The sequence below is a fragment of the Tyto alba genome, unplaced genomic scaffold (assembly GCF_018691265.1).
Source record: "Tyto alba isolate M040663 unplaced genomic scaffold, T.alba_DEE_v4.0 Super-Scaffold_21, whole genome shotgun sequence".
In the NCBI taxonomy this organism is placed as follows: domain Eukaryota; kingdom Metazoa; phylum Chordata; class Aves; order Strigiformes; family Tytonidae; genus Tyto; species Tyto alba.
In genome coordinates, this window is record NW_024881295.1 from 15,803,984 (window position 1) to 15,824,462 (window position 20,479).

General features: G+C 48.5%; 1 protein-coding gene across 2 annotated transcripts in view; it reads right to left on the reverse strand.

Annotated features, from left to right (window-relative positions):
- Nucleotides 1-7,619: 7,619 nt before the first annotated feature.
- The window catches only part of LOC116960011 (cat eye syndrome critical region protein 2), a 97,214-nt gene continuing 84,354 nt past the window's right edge, over nt 7,620-20,479 (reverse strand). For both annotated transcript variants that reach the window (XM_042795457.1, XM_042795456.1), the window contains 10 exons: nt 17,631-17,760; nt 17,310-17,347; nt 17,103-17,194; nt 16,702-16,828; nt 14,884-15,317; nt 13,657-13,785; nt 12,718-13,540; nt 9,319-10,726; nt 8,373-8,478; nt 7,620-8,090 (listed from right to left, as the gene is read on the reverse strand). In XM_042795457.1, the coding sequence (XP_042651391.1) occupies nt 8,085-8,090; nt 8,373-8,478; nt 9,319-10,726; nt 12,718-13,540; nt 13,657-13,785; nt 14,884-15,317; nt 16,702-16,828; nt 17,103-17,194; nt 17,310-17,347; nt 17,631-17,760 (3,293 nt within the window). In that variant the 3' untranslated portion in view covers nt 7,620-8,084. The remainder of the gene's footprint in view (nt 8,091-8,372; nt 8,479-9,318; nt 10,727-12,717; nt 13,541-13,656; nt 13,786-14,883; nt 15,318-16,701; nt 16,829-17,102; nt 17,195-17,309; nt 17,348-17,630; nt 17,761-20,479) is intronic.

Below are 20,479 nucleotides of genomic sequence, written 5' to 3' on the forward strand. Positions count from 1 at the left end.
AGACCAAGACAAAATATACACAATATAAAAATAAATAGCATTCCCCTTTCCAGTATTGACCAGGAAAGTTCACACAACTTTGCAGCAGCAGGAGAGAGAAGAGGATCCCTGACACTGTGCTCTACGGGACGGGGAGGGAGGCGGGGGGGAGAGCTGGGGCTCCTGGGCAGCGGGCGATGGAGAGGTGCAGCACCTGAGGCCCTGCTGCAAGAGAAGTGCTGGGGCAAGAAGTGCCAGAATGAACTCCTTCTTGCACTGAGAAATTCAGGCTATTGTATCCAACCTTTTCTAGAGAGCATGGGCAGCTGGCCAGCTCAGTTTCTAACAGAGCCAAAGACGAGCAGGACCAACCCTTGAGCAAAACACCCCAGTGCAAAGCCCCATGCAGGTCAGATTCCCCCCCACTGAGGGATGCAGGCAGGGTGGTGATTCACAGCTTGGTGTGGGAGGTCTCTGCTGCAGCATCAGCTCACCCTCCCATTGCCCTGGGACAGTTGCAAGCAGTTGACAAGGGCCAGGCTTTTGCCCCCATGGCCACTAATCCCTTCCCTGCCCAACAACAAAAAACACAGCAACATAAGAACAGCCTCACCCAAAGAGAGAAAGGGCCCCCTTTCCCCTTGTGCCCCCAACAGACAGATTACATTCTTTACAAACTTACAATAATACAAAAAAAAAAAAAAACCAAACAACCCAAAAACAAAACAGCGTCACCCAACTTCAGAAAAATGGATGTAGTGGCATAGGCTCTCCCGCTACCTCCCCCATCAATGCTGAGTGAAGAAGTAATGCGACGCTCTCCTCCCCCAGAGCCATTAAATCAGCAGTGCTCCCACTCGCTCCGTGGCAGCAACAGGCACCCCCTTTCCATGTGCTCTGCTTTGTGGATGAGGCTCAACTTTATCAACTTGCTCCCTTCCCTTTCTACCTTCCCCAATACAGAAGCAGCAACCAGCTCTCTCCCGGCTATCTAAATCAACCCAACAGTCACTGAGAAAGCAGGAACGTGGCGTAGATAAAATCTGGGGCCACAGAAAGCACCTTGCTTCCCACTCAAACTGTGAAGCCCCCCAGTGTGTTTCATAGCCATCCACTCACTGAAACTATAAGGGAAGGTCAAAATTGCACTGCCACATATTATTATTGCTCAGAAAAAATCAGGCAGCGGTGTTCATTGATCTGTCAAGGAAGAGAGGCAACAGTTTTCACAGTTGTACACAATATATATTTTTAACCTAAGCCCACTTGGAGGTAGACACGCCAGGATCACATGCGACAGCCCTGCACAGGGGCCAGGAGCAAATCCTTGTGCTGGCAGAAGGACAGACATCACCGTGCCAGGGTAGCAAACCCCAGAGGCACACAAGAGAACACTAGTGAGCCCCTGAGGACACCTAAATCTCATGAGGAGAGTAAATGTGTACTCCCCACCTGCTTTCTATATGCATGTGCAGAGGAGACAGCTGGCAAGTTCAACCTTCCGCCCTTCTACTCGCGTGGGCAGTGAGCTTTCATCTCCGCACTTGACAGCAACTGACTGCAGCAAAGTGAGCAGAGGGAAAGAAACTTGAAAGCTAGGAAGCAAGGAGAGGGGGAGTGTTGGTGTATGACACAAAAGGAGATCAGAGGACGTTCCAGACTAAAAGTTGAGGCCTGAGATCCTGTAGCTGCCTGGCAGGCTTCAGAAAGGGAGATTGCTTCTCTGATATACTCCACAGTGTTTGAGTGCACTAGGTGTCTGCTTGTCTCTTACTGGTTTGAAGGCCAAAGGAGTCCCTAATGGCCATCTGGTCTGACTTTGTCCACAACAAGGGAATTTTGCCCACACAGAGTCAGTTCTACTTTTATTTAGAAGACATTCCAGTTACTGCCCTCCTGCTAGCGAGCCAAGTGTTTCCAAATAAAGGGGCAAAGGACAGAGAGACTTGGTAGAGTTGGTGAAAATCTCAATTAATCCTCAGCCCTAATTAATCCTTCATCCTCTCTTCCACTGGTGGACGTAGATCTTGGTCTCTCCCAGATGCACTCTCCACTTTGACACTCATGTTTCAAAAAGAGGAAGACCTTTCCCAAAAGAAATCTAGGCCACTGTTGCAGATTAAGGAAAAAACCCTCAGCTGATGCAACACCAGCAGTGTTAAAACTACAAAATGCTCCACCGTCTCTCAAACACCGCATGTGAGCCAAGGCAGGAGAGTAATCAAAAAGGTAACGGCACCACACAGCTCGCTACACCTGTGCTTCAAAGGTGCACTTGGATGCTGCTAGCCAGTTTCAAACGTGTACAACACTGTCCTGAATTTCCTTGCCTAGGGTTGGACCGAGCCTCGCTCTTGTCATCCCAGGAGCTCCTATTCGGAGACAGCTGGAAATGGGTCCCTCCCCAACTTTTTTTCATAGAGGGAGGTGGGCAGAGGAGAGTGAAAACCAGAGCGCGTAGTTCATTATGTGCTGGTTAAAAGCATTTTCCTTCCGCATGGGCGGCAGGGGTCCTGCCAAGCCCAAATGTGCTTTACCCCCATCTGTATGTTAAACAGGTACAGATGGGGAAAGGCTGGAAGGTCAATGTTTGAGATGCTTTCTCGGCTACAATAAGCACACGCTCTTAAAGCTTGTCACATGGCCTGCAGCTGCAATGCTACTTTCATAGCCTGCTATCTCAATCTCAGCCTTACAGAAAGGGTACGGCACTCATACACCTGCTCTTCAACCACCACCACCGGACTTAAAATGAAACAGGAATTCTGCAAGATCAAGCTCTACCACCAATACACCGCAGTAAAAACTTTTGAAGGGGCTGATCTGATCAAGCGCAGACCCAGTTGCACAGTTGCTTTGCAGTGAGGGGAACCAGGAGCAACCACACCATCACAGATTCCCCTGTTTCTCTTCTCCAAGCCACCCCTTGGGATGGCACTCCCTTGTCACTCAGTTTGGCACCTTCTCCGAAATTCTGCAGTGCATATGGCCACACCATCTCTTCGGAAAAGGAAAGCAGAACAAAGCCATCAAGAACAAAGCAACAGCCCTGGCTGAACACATAGATGCACAGAAGACTGGCAGAGATCAGTAGAGGAAATAAAGGAAGGTTGTTTTCTAATTATACTTTCTTTTTAAATGGAGAAGTGTTGGGTTGAGAAGCTGCAGGAGAACTGCCTCAGTCAGCAGAATGAAAGACAGCCTCTGTGACTAGCTTTCAGATAAGACATCAAGAAGCTGATAGCTCTCCAAGACCCCGAGAAACCACACTTACAAAAATATACACAGGAGATTTGTTTCGGAAAGTCTGCATGGGAAAGGCATTTGGCAGATGAGAAAGAATCAGAAGCTCTTCCAAGAAAAGTGTCTCCATGTACTTTAGAGTCACAAATCAAACCAGTTGAGCCTTGAAGCTTCAAATTTACTTTCCTCTTTTGTCCTTCTCATTGCAGGCTGGTGCCTTGGATTGCTACTGAGTGGTTTGGTGGGTCACACCGTGGAATTTATAGACTACAAACTTCTGCTGGACACAGCTAAAAATCACTGTGAAGCCTCAGTGACTGGCCTTCTTAAAATACTTAGTTGAATTGCCAGTGCCTGCAGTACTTAGATGACAAAGCTTTCAGAGTCCCAGGGGGAATTTATCCAATGGCATTTATAATGGCAATTGAACATCTTGGGAGCTTGGGAACACCACACATCACTTGCAAAGGAGGAAGCGGTGGGGAGAGCAAGAGGCTAAAAAGCCAGAGTAGTGTACAAAACTCTTGTGAGAATATTGGAAATTTTTTGGCATGCCCAAGCATGATCAACATTGTATTTGTTCTACATATTATACAGTTTTGTTTAACATGAAATCCATAATTATAGCAAAACACATCCTCTGTATGGGAAAAGTAATAGCTACAGGAAACTTTGCAAAGTCACTAGCTCAGGATGCTTTCTGAAAAAGGAACAACTGGTAATATATTATACTACAACAATGCTGAGGGATGAGAAAGAGGGCTTCCAACCAGAGTCAGGAATTTCTCTCTATTGTGTTAAAATATTATTTACGATAGTGATACAAGCACGGCACCCAAAAGCCAGGATATTTTAAAATGCAGTTACATTTCTCCTGAACTGGTGTTACCAACCCACGGCAAAAAGTACCACTCTGTATATAAGGAGCTGCCATTTTACTCTCTTCTAAATCCTTCCTTAAACCTGTCTCTTTCACAGTATCTACAAAGCAGCCCTCTGCAGCAAGGGCAAGGAAACCATAAACTAAAAAATTAATATTTCCTCCTCCTCCCCGTATATTTCCACTGGTGTTCCACCCCAGCAACCCACTCCCAGCCCCATGCCCTCTGAGGGGTGCCAATTTTCTGTTATTTGCTCAGTACCTGGTGAGACAGAGCTCTGATTTTGGGGGCATCCCTAGATCTCATCATAAAAAGAAAAAAAAACAAACAAACAAAAAAAAAAAAAAAAAAAACCCACAAAAAAACAACCAACCAAACAAACAAACAAAAAAAAACCCCAAACAAACAAAAAAACAAACCAAAAAACCACAACCACTTATGAACAAAGCATTTGAAAGTCTGGAAACTCCGAGCTAAGATTTCACAAGAAGCTCACTCTTAGGGTGCGCTGTCCCCAGGATAGCCCTGTCCCTGTAGCCCAGCCATAGTTCCCCTAATGCTATATTAGTACTTTTCTAATATAAACCATGTGTCCTCATAAAAGCAGCTTATTAGTCACTCTAGTAAGAATTACTGACTACATCAAAAGCCATTTACCTAGAAACCCTCCCAGGAGGAGTCAGCTTCACTAATCTGCTTTGTCTACCATCTGCAAGTCAAACCCTTCTCCCATTATGTCAGGTAAGGGATAATATCTTCACGTTGCACACTCCACATAGGATCCTCAGGGCATCTATCACTGTCTAACACTCTACTAGGCTCTCCAGGCAGACCGCAAGCAATTCTGGCCTTTCTTATTCATCTTGTTTTGATCTGGGCTTGGTACTCATCCAGATACCACGACCACTAGAACCATGTTTTCAGTGCCAGTTCCAGCTGAAGACCAAGACTGCTTCAGCCTGCTTGGGGTTTTTTATAGCTTCTAAAAACCTCCTGTTCCACAAAGTTCACAATGAGCTGGATGAAAGGCGCTTCAACTAATTGGGGGAACCGTCTGTGATAGAGAAGACACAGGCTGAAGTATGGCAGGGGTTGTTTGCAGAATCTACATTCACATTTCCAGAATTTTGAATACTTTGCTACAAGTTATATTTTACAGTTCTTCTATTTGTGCTATTTCAAATTATTTTTATATCTACAATGAACTAAAGATTGCTTTACAAGGAGAAGTAACCGTATTTTTATTTGCCCCAGGTTTATTGTCTTGAAGACCAGCTACACTTGCATGTTTTTTCATAAATACTACTGCTTCAGTACCTCCATTCAGTGAATGATCTAGACCTGCATTTCCAAGCAGCTAGGGCACCCATGAAAACCCACTGCCATCTGATGAGCCAGCAACAGCTCCTCAGATCTGGGACAAATTTGGATGAGCTGCAACATAACGTTCTTGGCTGGGGAGAGCAGTTACCTGCTTCTCAGTCAAGGGACAATCTTCAGGATCATCTATTCCAGTTAATACCAATCCACCAGTGACAACTGCTCCCTGACAGATGAACACAAATGAAAAAGAATCCACCAAAAAATTCTCCCTTTCGTGATATAATGGCATCTATAGATAGATATTTTAAGTCATTCACATTATATTGAAGTTTTCCTTTGTGGAGGAACCAGCTGTCCCAGGCAACTCACTGGACTAAGCAGACAGCAGCTATAGTTCACAGGCTAGCTGCAGCAGTAGGTAACAACAGCATTTATAAACACATTTGTGGGAATAGCATGAAGAAGTTTAACTCCTGTTAGGCTTGGAAAATGCCTTGGCCCTACACAGCTCATCAGAAGCAACAGTACTGTAGCAAAAGAGCAGTGAAATTCATTGGTAAGAGGGCACTAATGTGGCAGTCCTTCCTTGTTATATTTGAAGAAAGAATATTTCTTATCTTTTAGGATCTCTGTGCTTCCAAAAGCTTAGGACAGAAGGAGTAATAGCTCAGTCAGATGCTACCTGCCATTTGCTCAAACAGCTTTGCCAGCATGTGGTAGAGCTACACAGCAGGACAAAGGTGGTGCAGTCATGCATGCTAGTGCAATCCAGCTAAAGATACAGGTGATGGCACTATCCAAGACAACCAAGCAGCCAGAAAAATCCTCCAGAAACCTGGAGACAAAGACCCTCCCCTACCACAGACTAAAGGGCATGCTGCTCTGTCTTCGCTTCTGCTGCCACTTGTGCTTTTGCTAGCACAATTTGTCCAACACATTGGCACATCCTCCTTTTAACCATACCTCTGTCCCCCAGGGCAACCAGCAGCCTGCCCTAGGGCTGTGGTTCCCGCAGATCTTGCTGATCAATCTTGTCATGTAGCAACTCCACCTTGTTTTACCCCAGCTCCCCGGAGAATAATCAGCCGTATTTCCTCGTTAGGTTTAAGATGTGAATAAACATCTGCAGATGAGAGTCCTACCCAACTCACTTGTCAAACCGACATTCGAGCGTCAGTGCCTGGCAAAGCACTGGTGCTCAGAGCTTCCCCGGTGCAGTACAGCAACTGGTGAGGAAAGCCCCCTGCGAGGGGAGCTGCCACTAGGCCTGTAGGACTTGCTGATCAGTGATGACAGAGGTAAGCCAAGTCAGTTGGAGCACATGGCCCTCTTGTCCCTCACCCCCTGAGCCATGCCACCTCAACATTTGATTTTGAATCAGTGCTTTCTGATTCTCCTGCAGCTTGCAAACACCAAACCCAACTCTACAGGCCAACAAACGGCTCACGCTGCGGCAAACCAACCGTTCCCCCAAAGCAGCCTCGTGCTCCTCCTTCACGGGCAACCAAGAGTGGTCAGGAACCCTGGGGTACTTTCTGCTTCACTGCTGCTAAGAAATTAATATAGTCAAGGGACAGAGAAAGAAAGGTGGGGACTCTGCTCCACTCTTCAGGCAGCAGGGCAGTACCAGATTTGCACAGTATTTGTTTTACTGAATAGCTGCTGCCCTGCCAGTTTCAGTAAAAGAAGTCTAAGATGACCAGTTATGTCATTTTCTGTTTTCTAGAGTATACACTTCTCCTATCAGAAAGGCAGGGAGAAGGGTACTATACTAGCAGAAGGGACAATGCCATGAATGTCCTGTTCTGATTTCAATTCCTGGTCCTGGTTTCCTTGTTCCCCCATAATGACAGGAGCTGGAAGTGCACTCAGGCCCTGGATCCAGAGGGGTGGAGGTGGAGGCAAGAGGGGAAGGAGGGAGAAGACAAGAGAAAGAGGAGGACACGTTATGCTCCTGAGCAATTCCTGCTATTAAGTCAACCAACCATCGGGTCGTGTCTTGGTTGCAGAGGACAGGAAGGAGGACAGCAAGTCATCTATCACACATTCCCTCACCTCTCCCTGCTCCCCCCCAAAACCCTCACCCCATCCTGAAAGATTTCAGTGTGATATGATTGTAAACAGTTAAGGATTCCTCCAGTGCTAAGCCCACTACAAGCTGGGCCCACCCCCTCCCCCATTATGTACAATACATTCACCAACAACAGAAATTTATTTAAAAAGGCAACAGGTTAAATTCTGTAAACTGGATCCAGCTCCAAAACACACACGTTAATACTACAAGTAAAATTCCATCATCTTCCTCTTCCACCCTGAAAAATATACCTGAGTTTAGCAGTCAATGAAAATTTCCACCCCCACCCCCGCCCTCCCCACCCCAAAAAATCCCTCAAACCCTGAACGAGACGCAGTCTCCGGTCACGGAAAGCCACTAGTTTGCGATGCTCGCCCTGCGGCGGCGAGCCAGCTGCTCGGCTGGCTGGGGCCCAGCACCGCGCCAGGTTTCCAACACAAAAGCCGTTGCGGCACCATGTTCCACAGACCCAGGAAGCTACATGCTGCTTGGGCGAGGGGAGGGTGGGAGGAAGGCCTGCCCCTCCTCCCCCTTGTCCAAATCACGTGTGGCTTTCGTCTTCGTGAGGTCCTTCCTTCCTCGGACTAGCTCTGGAAGAGGAAGAACAAGAGTTGGAGGCTTTAACTGGAAGCTTTAGAAAGGAATAACCTCATGATTGCATACAACCAGTTCAAAGCTAGCACTATCAGTCCACCTAGGTTATGTTTCACAGTCAGCTAAGATCACAGAAACACCCCCAACTCCTCTGCATAGCAGTAGTTCACTTCCCAGCTTCCTCCAATGCTTCCCACTCTCATCAAAGACTTTACTCATTTAACCAGTGGGAAGAGAAAGACTCGCATTTCAACTCTGATCTCTCTAGCAGCCCTTACTTGATCCAGAGGCAACGCTGATGGTTTTTGTGATGTCAGATCTTCCCTGGACATGGTTGCTGTGGGCATCTTCGGGAAGGGAACTTGAGCCTGATGCATTTGCATTCTGGAGCCAGGTTGAATGGAGAGAGTTTTAGCACATGAACATCAACAGCAAATCCCATCTACTTTGTTGAATGCATACATACAACATTCACATACAAGCATGCATCTCATGTATTCTTCTTTCTGGCTTCCCCCAAAACACAACCTTTAATCCATGTCATTCCCCCAATGGCTTAGTTGTAAGCCAAGCTCGCTGAATACTAGAAGGACTGTTATACGGGGACTATGACAAAACAGTAACAGTTGAAGAACATCTATAAAATCAGAACAGAGAATTTCTGGAGTAGCAGAATTTTCCACTCGGGAATAAAACATGATACGCACAGTCGCAGTGAGAAGTAACATTTTTTGAGGGAAATTTGAGACAGAAAGGAAGGTCAAAGCAAGAGGAGGGGAAAAATGGGGCAACATTAAAGGAGTTCATAACAAGAGGCCAACTTCCACTTTAGTTAGTTACTTTGCCCCTTTATAAGAAAGATGCAATAAAATTCTTACAAAGAAAATGGTGAGAGACCATTTGATTAAGAGATGCACAACCTTGGATGACACGTTAACAAAACATGGTCAGATAAAACAAAGCGCTGGTGTGGGGATGGGATGGGACAGGCTAGTGGGTCTGCATGATAGCGACTGCTATTTGTTTGAAGGAGCTGCAACGAGGCTTCCTCCAGCTTAAGAGACCTCTTACTCCAAGGGTCTAAGAGTCACCTGTTAGCCTTTCAACTTCACTTGCCATGTCCTCTGACTTCCAGCCATATCCTTTCAAGGATATCCAACAATTATCATCACCCAGGCATCACCCCCCTCCCGCCTTGCCTTCTTGCAGAAAACATGCTCTTACCCCGAGGGTCTATACAAGTCCTGGGGTGGCCCCCCCATGCCACCTCCACTGCCTCTCTGCTCCATCAGCAAGGCCTGAAAGTGACCTATGTTCTCTTCTCGGCAGCGGTACAGGGGTCCCTCCTGAGAGAGGCCGTTGGCCTGGCCAGAGGCCGGATGATGAGATAGGTGAGCATTCATAGGCGATCCGTATGTCCTGGGCTGGAAATGACTGGCAGGGTGCCGGGACGGATAAGGAGAGCCAGTCTGTAGCATCACCCCATGGGGAGGGAAAGCCGACGGGCCGAATCCCATCCCCGAACCCAGGTGCGGTGGGGGGGCTCCATAGAGGAACTCCCCTGCTGCCGCCGAGCGTTGCCTCTTCGTGGCCGCGTTGTGGTTGTCCAAATCAAGAAACTCTTTGGGACTCTCCGGTCTTTCCTGGGACTCCTCAGACTTCTCGTCTTCGGGCCCCAGATCCTGCCCGTCGCTCGGAGAAACCTCTTTGGCGCTCGCTATGTCCATGCGGTTGGGAGAGGCCAGGGCTGCGCTCAGTGCCTCGCAGCCCTGCAAGCCGCTGGCGGACCCCCGGTCCGGGAAAGGGGGTCTGGCCAGGGGCGGGTGGGTGGTGGGGTGCCCGCCGGGGCTGGCCTGGGGGTGGAGAGGCCTCTGCCAGTCCGAGTAGCCCTGCGGACAGGCGTAGTAGGGTGGTCGCTGGTAGTGGTGGTAGGAAGGTTGAGGCTGCGGCTGGTAGGGGTAGGGCATGCCCTGGGGGGGTTGATACCGGGGGAAGACGCCAGGGTGGGCACTGCTCGGCTGGAAACCCCGCGGGGGAAAATGCTGGGGGTGAGAGGCAGGAGGAGGAGGCTTCCCCCCCATCATGGGGCCGAACCCCTGCAGGCCCGGGTTGATGTGATACCGCCCAGCCGAATTCGGGTATTCCAGACCGGGCATGTAGAGAGGGTGGAACTGGTTGGGGGCGGCCCCCACAGAGCTGGCGTCCACGCCAGGGAGGCTGGTGCCCTGCCCCATGCAAGGCACGGCTGCTTCGGGCAGAGCCTTTCCCCCGCTGCAGAGGGGCTTCTCCAGCAGGTTGGCGGCTAGACCCTTCCCCTCGGCGCCGGCTGCCGGCCCCTCGCCTGCTGCCCCATTCTCAGGCAGGGGAGCCCCTCTTTCGGAAGTGGGCACCAGGTCCCTCACACAGCCTGGGCCGCCGGCATAGCCGCTCTCTGCCGGCCACGCGCCTTTGCCCTGCCCAGCCTTCAGGTCGCCCTTCACGCCGGCGCCGTCCCCCTCCCCGTCCGGGGGCAAGGCACGCCTGGTGCACTCCATGGGCAGCGGGGGCTTGGGATGAGGTAGGAGTTTGGCGTAGGCCCCGTCGGGAATGCCGATACACTGAGCCTTCTCGTCCACACCTGCCTGCGGCTCCACTGGAAAGAAAAGGGGACAAAGTCACGCACCGGTCTAATTTCAGAAATCAGCCCTCCCCACCTGACACATACACACGCCTACTCGCGCTCACCCAAAGCACACGTGTCTAAGAGTAATTCCTGCCAGCTTCACCAGGTCTACCAAAGCAGACTCTCAGCATACTCTTCTGGAGCTGACCCAAAGTTGCTGGGCAGCTCTGCCACCACAAGTCCCTAACAACTGTATGGAGAAAGCATTTCACTTTTTTTTCAAATGGAAGATAAAAAGAAGTGACTTTCTAAAGCCATGAATGTCCTTCCACCATAAGTACTCCCAAGACTACAATGTCCCATTCTCTACTCAAACATCTCTGCAGGACTGTTGGAGCATGGCACCAGGACAACCGCTCTTCTGCAGGGCTGCAGCCTCCCTCCCACACCCATCACACAGTCCTCCCTTCAGAGACCTTTAGTAATTCTGAAGCATTTCTGCAAATTTGGGTTACCTTTAGTAGCTTATTCTTTTAAAAGAGCCCGTTTAAAAACTGCTCATGAGGTTGCACCTCTCCTGGAAAGACTGCACATGTGGACGGAACCCAAAAGATACGAGCACACTGTAGTTTGCAAGCCACCAATGAGACACACCTCCACCAGAGTAACATTGCACGCGTGGGTTTGGTCTTTCACATGGGTGTGCAGAGGCTGCCTAATGTAGAGGCAATGTTGGGAAATACCGTGGTGGGGTCAACATGACAGCAAGATGAGAAGTTGGGACAACGGCAGCTTGATTTCAGGATGCGTTGCCCCTTCTGGTCCACAAACTCCACTTGCCCACAGACTGGGCAGATGCACTACCGCACACCAAGGTGCTGTGGAGCCGATTGTAGCCATATTCTAACCAACTGTGATTCGGAGATGTGGCTACTCTGCCCCTGCAATCACTCAACATCCTCCCCCGGTCTCTGTTCTATATCCAGCACAGTTAAATGATGATGACTTTTAAGCAATGCCACACGAGGAAAGAGTTTCCTCTTAGTGCAAGGCACACAAGGGATCGATAAAAGATGCAAGGGTTTTGATCTCTAGTTTACCAGCTAGAATTAATGAAAAAAAAATTTTTTTTTGATCTCTGGGGTTTTTTTGATCTCTACTTTAGGTTTGTTTTATTTTTAAGGGTCCTTTTTTAATCTTTAGTTTACCAGCTAGAACAAATGAAATTCAACTAGAAAGAGACTTGTGATGGCACACACAACACACTGCCATCCCATCTGAACTGACACAGCTGCTCAGGGGCTTTCAGGCAATCCTGGTGTGTGAAGAGGTTGAGATGTTGAGAGCTCACAAGGCACACGTGCGTTTCAGAGGAGAAGCCGTACTGACATATACTCAAAGGAGTATATTTAAACCATTTATTCACATAACATCTTCTTTCCTTACCTAACTCTTTGCAGATTCAATTTTTATATTAACTCCAAGTGAGCTCTAGAAACATCACAGCCTATGCTTTGCATTTGCACCCCATGGCAAACCGATAACTTGCAGGTATAGCTGGGACAGAGGGGACCTCTGGCAGGCTACAGTGAAACAAAACAATCTTAGAAAAATCGACGCGAAGGCTGGAGGGGAAAATATATTCCAATTTAGAGTAAAAAAGACATGTGTAAAAAATGTGTACCCCACAACTATTTCATCAAGAATTTAATTATTTTCTAGAAAAAAACCTGCTTTTGTTTCTGAGCCTCAGCCACTACTTAAAATTGACTCTGTTAAGCCTGAAAGTCAGGGCGTATTTTCTGTTTCTCTAGTGGCGCAAATCCAAATAAAGCCACATTTGCAGACACGGGTTTTGTGCATCTGCAAGACAGTTAAGTTTGGGACCCTATGAGTTTGGAGCCCAAGAGCAACAAAGGTGGGTCCCTCGCCCTCCTTGCAAATGCACACTGGCGGGCAGAGCAAAGGGGAGGCGGGCAGGGAAAGTCAAATGCTACCAGCGAGTGCTCGAGGAGGGTTACCTTGGCTGCTCTCCGTCTCCATGGTCTGACCACTTGGATCCTGCGAGCTCCCATTCCCCACGATGGGTTTCAGGGGCTGCACACCGGCGGTGGAGGCAGCGTGAGCCAGCTGGGGAAAGGGTCCGGGGAGGTGCGGGGGGGGCGGCTGGCGAGGGTGGTAAGGCACACCCGGCGGGCACACGCGGGAGGATAGCTGCTGCATGGCGATCATCTCCGGGCTGTCCATCATGGATTCCCCTCCCTGACACCCTCTTTGAACCTGAGGCGGTCCCCCAAACAGAGCGGCCGGCGGCTGCGGCATCCTTTGGCCAGTGGCTTTCCCGGGCGGTCTGATATACCCTGAAGGAGGCACCCCGTGAGGTAGGAAATTTGATTGCTCGGTCCACTGGCTGGGAGGCAGCGGCGGCCTCATGGCCCGGGGGTCCATCATATGACCCAGGGCACGGGGCTGGAGCGAGGGCCCCGGCCCCATGGGCGCCTTCTCCTCCGGCCCCACGGCGCCCTGGCCAGCGGGGCCGTGGCTGCCGTTCCACAGGGCTGGGTGCGCACGGTTCAGGTACTTGTAGGGCCTGTACATGTGCCCCGGGGGGACCTCCGAACCCTCCGGCGGCCTCACAGGGGGCCCGTTGTGCCTCGGGGGGAGGAAGCCCTGCTGGAACTGGGCTGGCGGGTAGACGGCGTCAGGCGGGGGGCCGCTCACGCGCCCCAGCTGCAGGGCGCCTGGCCGGGGGCCGAGGCCGGCGACGTGGGTCGGTCCTGTGCACGCCTGCTTCTCCGGGACGGCCAGCCTGTGCCCACGGTGCTCACTCAGTCCCACGGCCGGCTGGGGAGGAGGGAAGAGAGATGGGGTTTGTCTCGGTGAGAGCCGTCGCACCGCGAGGAGCAGAGGGGACCTGGGGGTCCCGGGGTGCTGGATCCCTTGGCTGCGGTGTTTCTTACCTGCATGGCAAAGTGCTGGTGCTGCTGGACCGGCTCTCCGGGATGTGGCTCAGGCACTCGTGGCGAGCCGTACAGTTTCGTGGGATCTGATCCGCGCAGGGGACCAAACGTTCCTGGCACAGCTGGTCTCTGGGAGATAGGAGGGAGAATTGAACCAGTTTGTGAAGCACAGAAAAGCAGCAGAGCTGCTGCAGGTAAGAGGAAGCCAAGGCGGAAGGAACCACACACATGAGCAGATTGGCTTTTTGGAGATACCAAAATGAAAAACCTGTAGCCTCTTTCCTATGAGGTAACGCAGCTCCCCTGTCAAAGCCACTCTCACACCCCAGCCATGCATCCCTGCGCTCAAGGTTGCAATATACTCACTTTCCACCCAACTACTTGGGAGCAAGCAAGAGGACTGGAGGGGGCAGTGGTTCGCTCCAAGGAGAGGACTGGACCACAAGACTATGCAAGCAGGACAACGGGGCAATGTGCTGCATTTATGTCAAAATACTCCTTGCTCCAGCTCTTCTACTGCATTCCACTACCTGCATTACAGGAATTGCTCTAAAAGTCTCATTTGCTCTCTAGCTATAAGGATGAGGGGTAGCCTGGATCTCAGAGGAGCAGTTGACACACCACACCACAAGACAACACTGGTTGAAATGGAAAAGGCAGTGAACGATGGGTGAGGAACAGCCCAGAGGAGAGGCAGAACAGGTGGCATTCAGAGAAGAAATCTGGGGCTAAACGGAGGTCACTGCTGCAGTCCAGGGTGTCCTGGTGGTTGATGTTGTATACTGCTTTTATAAATACTCAAGGCATGAAAGGCAGTAGTACACAGATGGTGCAAAGTTACCAGGCATCTGTAAACAATTGAGACAAAAGAAGACCAGCTTGTTCAGCACCATAAACTGGAGGTTAAGGGAGGAAACGTGACTGCTTTCCATGCACAATAGGGTAACCCTCCAAGGAGAGAAGAGAACTCATTGGGGGAGCCAGGGCTGGCACAAGCCCACACGGGGACATGCCGGCCTTGGGAAGTGTTAGAAGTCTGTTCCCAGCTACTCTGGTAAAGATTGAAACTGTACCAATTTCAGTGGTAGAAACCATAGCCCTGACCCTTAATCTCTGGGAAAAGGTTCTTGCCATGCAGTAGGGATTTCACAGTAGCGAGCTTCATTCCCCTTTACCTCCCTCCCTCTTGGGCCTGATGGGCGAAGACCAGCAGGAACTCCTCCTTACCATCTGGCTGGGATGTGGCACAGGGCTGGGCATGCCGCCATACTGCAGAGGGCGAGGGAAACCTCGCCCATTGGAAGGGCCCACTTCTCGAGGAGGCTGCATTGGGTTGCCACTTGGATCCTCTGCAGATGATGAGGAGAAGGAGGAGGAAGACGAAGAGGAGGAAGAAGCAGGAGCCCTGGTAGTAGCTCGATATGGTGGAGGTTTTCCTCCATTTTCCAGGCGTTGCTGCCTTTTGCCTTGTCCGTCTGGGTCTCGTGACCGAGTCCAAACACTGCCTGTGCTGGAACGGCCAGTCCGCCGGCTCCTCTTCTCTCGTCTCCCGTCTTCTCTGATCCAAAACTCCTCATCTGTGTCTCCATCTTCCCCAGGGAAGTGCTTCATCATTGCTCGGTGGAAACACCTCTCTAAGTTGTAAGCCATCTTGGTATATTCTGCAGTCAAAAAACACCCAACAGCATTAGGGACAGAGCTTTATAGAGAGAAACAATTAAGCAATATCAGACTTTCCCCGTCAGATAAATCATCTTCCCTCCACAAAGTTTCTTTGAGGAAGACTTCTGTTCCTAACTAGTCGACTTTGCTTTATGTTCTTAAATTTGATAAGCAACGCAGTATCAGATTTGTTCAGTAACCCCTCCAGAGCAGGCACATAGGCATGACAAAGTACCATTAGAGGCACGGCCTGCAAAGTCAGCATTAACGCAGTGTTCCAGCATAGTGCCAAGAATTACATTAAGAGAAGCACCACCTCTGCTCGCAGAGATGCGTGACCTGCACAGTTAGCCAGCAGAGTGCTGAGAAAAGAAATGTGAACTTCCAGAAATGCTATTTGATTACATTTAGAGGCTTTTCTTGGACTTGTTCAAATCCCTGCTGTATGCTACAAGACAGAGGAAAAATCAGCGAACATATTTATCCATGTAGTTTCTAAAGCACTTGCTGACCCTGACATGAAAGCTATTGCCAACACCAGTGTCCCCATTACATCATTTCCACAGAAAGGTCCTGCTCATGGGGGTTCCTAATTTTCACTAGAGTGGATAGGAAGGAAAAGACATGAGAGGTGTTAATGACAAGGGCTTGAAGCAAATGACTTTTCAGTTGTTTCCACTAAACTAACCTTGAAGTTCCTCGGGAAACAGAGCTCTTCCAGTGGCACTGCAGGAATGCTTTTACTTGGGGTACACAGTGACTGCCTGAGTAGCTCTGTTTTCCCTTTAGAGGTGGCGCTGGTGAGATACAGTCTGTAGTGATGACCCAAAATATGGGAACTGATTTCTTACCTAAGTAACATGTAGAATTTTAACTAGCATGGAAATTAAACCCAGGATTTCCCATTTGCAGACTCATGGTGTTCACTCAATAGCCAAGTACAAACTACATCTTCCATCCAAAGGACTACAAGCCTGATTCATTCCTCGCTTTTCTGTGTCACTCAACAAACACTGGGAACTAACCAGACTCCAATGCTTTTCAAAGTCTGTTAGATATTATGAGAAAATGGGCACACAGACACACAAGCATACACAGGAATGAGCTCAGAAAGAAACAGACTTTGGACAGTCTGCCTTCACCATCTACCAACATGGGAGTCCCTTAATATGTTGTGTCCCAACTCAGCACGAACAAAGTGTGCTAAAAACCTCACAAACCCACAGGCCTTATTACTCAGGAGCTCCTACTCTTTCATCTGACCTCCCAAAAATACCCTGAAAGAGAAGCAGCACAATTCAAGTACTGGTGAGTAGAAAGAGATCATTGCTTGCTTTGACTGAGCACTGCAAATAGACAAACGTAGCATCTCACTGCTCTTACCACTGCCTTCACCATTGTACTTAAGACAGTTCCTGAACATGGTCTTCATATCGCCCACAAATTCTTCCTTGGTGTAGTACTGACCTCCATTCAACTTCTTCTCCATGCTAGAGATGTCCATGGGGGCCTGAAACGCAACAAAACCTCCCTTCAGTTACAGTAAGTTTACAAAGATGCATAGCTAGCTTCCTCATGGATTGGGGATGGGAGAAGAGGCTGTTCTCTTGAGAAGCAGCCTCTCATCTTTGATTTCCTTGACTTGTAAGGCTAGAAGGGACTACTGGAGTCATGCAGTTTGACTGCAAGGGTAACACAGGACACCCAACTTCAAAACACTTCCAAAAAAATGCATCCCAGTCAACCAAGTGCATCAGTCAAGATGGCTGGACCACTTTCCATACCTTAATGATCTGGTAGTAGTTGGGAGCATACGATTCATCAACAGGCTCCAGGAAGGGCCAAGAGTCCTTGTGAGCCTTTACCACATCTAGAACTGGCAGTAACAAAAGAAAGGTGAATGGTTACACACGTACATACCCAGGGGAGGATTTAACTTTGAGCAAGTCATGCAAAGGGGGAAAGCTGGGGAAAGCTGGGGCAGAACTAACCTTTGTACATGGCTGTGAACTCATCGTCCAGTTCAAAGCTGTAATGGGAAGCACAACAGTGAATATGCAGACTGAGGACATATAAGACAGGCTCTTGTACTTCATCTTCCAACTCCATGGACAGTGTCATAATGCTGACAGATAGGCCTCATCACAAGCACCCCACTAGCTTGGACCAAATCCAGATGTTTCTCAGCTTACTGCTCACTGTAATCCAACCTCATGTCTGCCTCCTCATTCCTGTGAATGATCACTCTCCTCTCCTTCCCGTACTCACTACTTCAGTGCACTTGCGTGCTATATGCCCAGCTGCATACTCACAGATCCTTGGTCCTTCGCTCTTCCCTGGTAGGGGAACTGGGATCCAAGTGGGAAAGCTCAGGGGGGAGCTCCTTCCCCTGCGCCAGCAGCCAGGCCCGCTCTTCACGAAGCTTCCTCCTCCTGGCCCGTTCTGCAGTGGGGAGGAGGAAGAAGCGAAAAACCATTCAGCAACAACCTTGTCAACAACATCTTGCAGGGAAAATGAAGGCAGCTCCTGCAGCTCTCAAGAACTCCAGTGAAACATTCTTTCAGCAAAAGCAGCGACAGCACAGGAGCAGAGGAGGCGAGAATACAGCATCAACATGCCTCTTCATTTTCCCTTGACTTTACAATCATTGATTTTGAAGCATTACTGTGATACAGATGCTCCCCTAGACAGCTTCCAGACAAATTCCTGACCATGGTGTGGTACAAAAAGAGACATTCAGTGCACAAGCCTAGGCATAGATCAGCACTCTGGAAAGAGCTGGCTTGTTAAGTTCCCATCCTTCAGATTCTTCACACCTCAGCCAGGTGAACTCAAGGCAGCTGGTTGTGCACTGAAGTGGGTGAAGAACAGTGCTGAGGGAAGGGTGAAATTCTACCAGCTGGGTGGCAATGAGTAACTGGGGTCATTAATATCCTCCACCTACCCTTGGGAAGATTGTTCAGTCAGGCCTTCACAGCTAGCAGCCAGAGAGAGCAAGCTGCCACACAGGAGGGCCACTGGGACAGCTTTTGTTTAAGAGGTGAGAGACAGGAAGAAGCAACGCTGGTAATATAACCTGTGGTTTGCAACCAGACAGCTGGCTAACAGATTGCTTCATAATACAAAGTTTATAGGCTCTTATGAACCTCATTTCCTTTTTCTTATAAGAAATCTGAATTCATTTGACTTGCTAAACACCTGCGGTTGTACCAACTTTCTGTAGGAGCAGAATTCTGTGAAAGTAACGTTCAATGAGAGATGTCATAGAAGTAAGACCCCAGAAAATAGGCTACTTCAGGGAACACCCAGAGTGAAAGAAAGATGGGGGAGACTTGTCTAACACCCTCTAGCAGAGGCTCAATCTTTGGAAAATGCTGAAGACTCAAGAAGCACCAGCTCTTATAGAAGAGTACCAATTTATTGTCTTACTCTGTAAGTCAAAACCAAACTTGAGATGGGGGTTGAAGGACAAGAAAACTAGGAATAGCTACAAGGTGGTTATTTCCAGGGAGGTTAATGGTCAGACATGTCAAAGACTGGTAAAAAAAAATGTCCACATTTCCTGTTAGAAGACTCTGGGTAGCACCGAAATTGGGAGGACAGGACTTGCATCTAAGATGTTCTACAGAATCTAACAGCATCTATTATAACATTTAATGATGAGAAGTCCAACATCATATTGCAATTAACAGAGATTATCTGAGTCTGTCCAAGAACAGTTCAGTACTTCCTCTTTATTTTGTAAAATAACATCACTTCAACGACATTGCAATGGATGCCTAAAGTGAGAAAGCTGAGAAAAACAGGAGGTGATGATTTAGGCAGCAAAAGGAAAATCTCATGGCAACAGCAGCCAAGAGGTAAGGTGATAGAGATTTTAGAAATCCACCAAGGCCTGACAAGGATCTGACCTGGTAAACTGAGGAATCAGGGCATGCTACCCTGGTATCAGATTGCAGCTCAGTCAGGATTAATGGCAGGTCCTTCTACCACATCAAATGATTAATATAGTATCTTAAAGATCACTGTCAGAGCTCATTGTCATGCTGTCGGCCTGGGTTGAGTCCTACTCAGCAGCTTTCAAAATCTAACTAATGCCTTAAAAAGTACCTCAAAGAGCTAGAAAGTCATATGTGCAAGAGATAATGTTGGAGCAGCATCTGGGAAGAGAACTGGGAAACTCTAACCTGCTGTTGTGGTAGAAATCTAGAAATCTGCTTTAACTCATAAATCCAAGGAAGTACAGATGGGCCCAGCAGGAGGCTTGCTACCTGGGGTGTGCATAGGAGTGGGGGGAAGCGAAATCCCAGACTGGAAACATCAATGTGATCTGAAAACAGTCATACAGTCCAAAACCAGAAGCAGGTGAAGTGCTGATGAAGTTCATCAGAGGGTAGATATTTCACCTTGTGTTTCACATCACCCCTCTACAGAAGACCTTACAAAATTAATGTTAAATCCCAAACAGACTGCAAAATACAAGAAAATCTTTGTTGCCCTAAAATCACTGCCGACAGATGTCCAGTTTTAACAAGTCTGAACCAAGCAAAACAAATTACTTCATTTTCAAATCACTTTCTGTCCATCATAAGAACTGTCACGAAAGTAAATGCTAATGGAGAGTAAGCTTGGCAATAAGGAAAGATGGTTAAGAAGTGGAAGTTTTACCTGGATAGCTGCCATTTCCGGGGATGAAAAATACTGCAGTGATTTAACTGAAGAGGTCAGCCATTTAAATAACCTTTCCAAAGAGCTTTTGCACCAGCTGAGGAGGACAATCCTCCTGACTTAGCCTACTCTGACTAGAGACAAATTTAAACCAAGCTGAAAAAAACTGCACAAACCAAAATAAATGCATCTCTGCCAAGGAAAGCACGGAGGTATGTGAAATTGGCTTAAAATGTTTACTGCACAAATTCCATTCCAGTTTCTTTGAGTGGCTCGTGTGTCTTTGCATCAGACAATGTAGTGATTGCATTTACCCAGAAAAGGACATGGCTTATACCAAAACAAGACCTTTGTACAGGTACATTTATCTTCACAGCTCTTCTGGAACTTCAAGATCAATTTTGTCTATACAGATGGAGAATTAAAGCACAGAGAATATGGAATTTGTCAAGGTGGAACGGGTATCTGTGGCAGATATGGAAGCTGGATGATT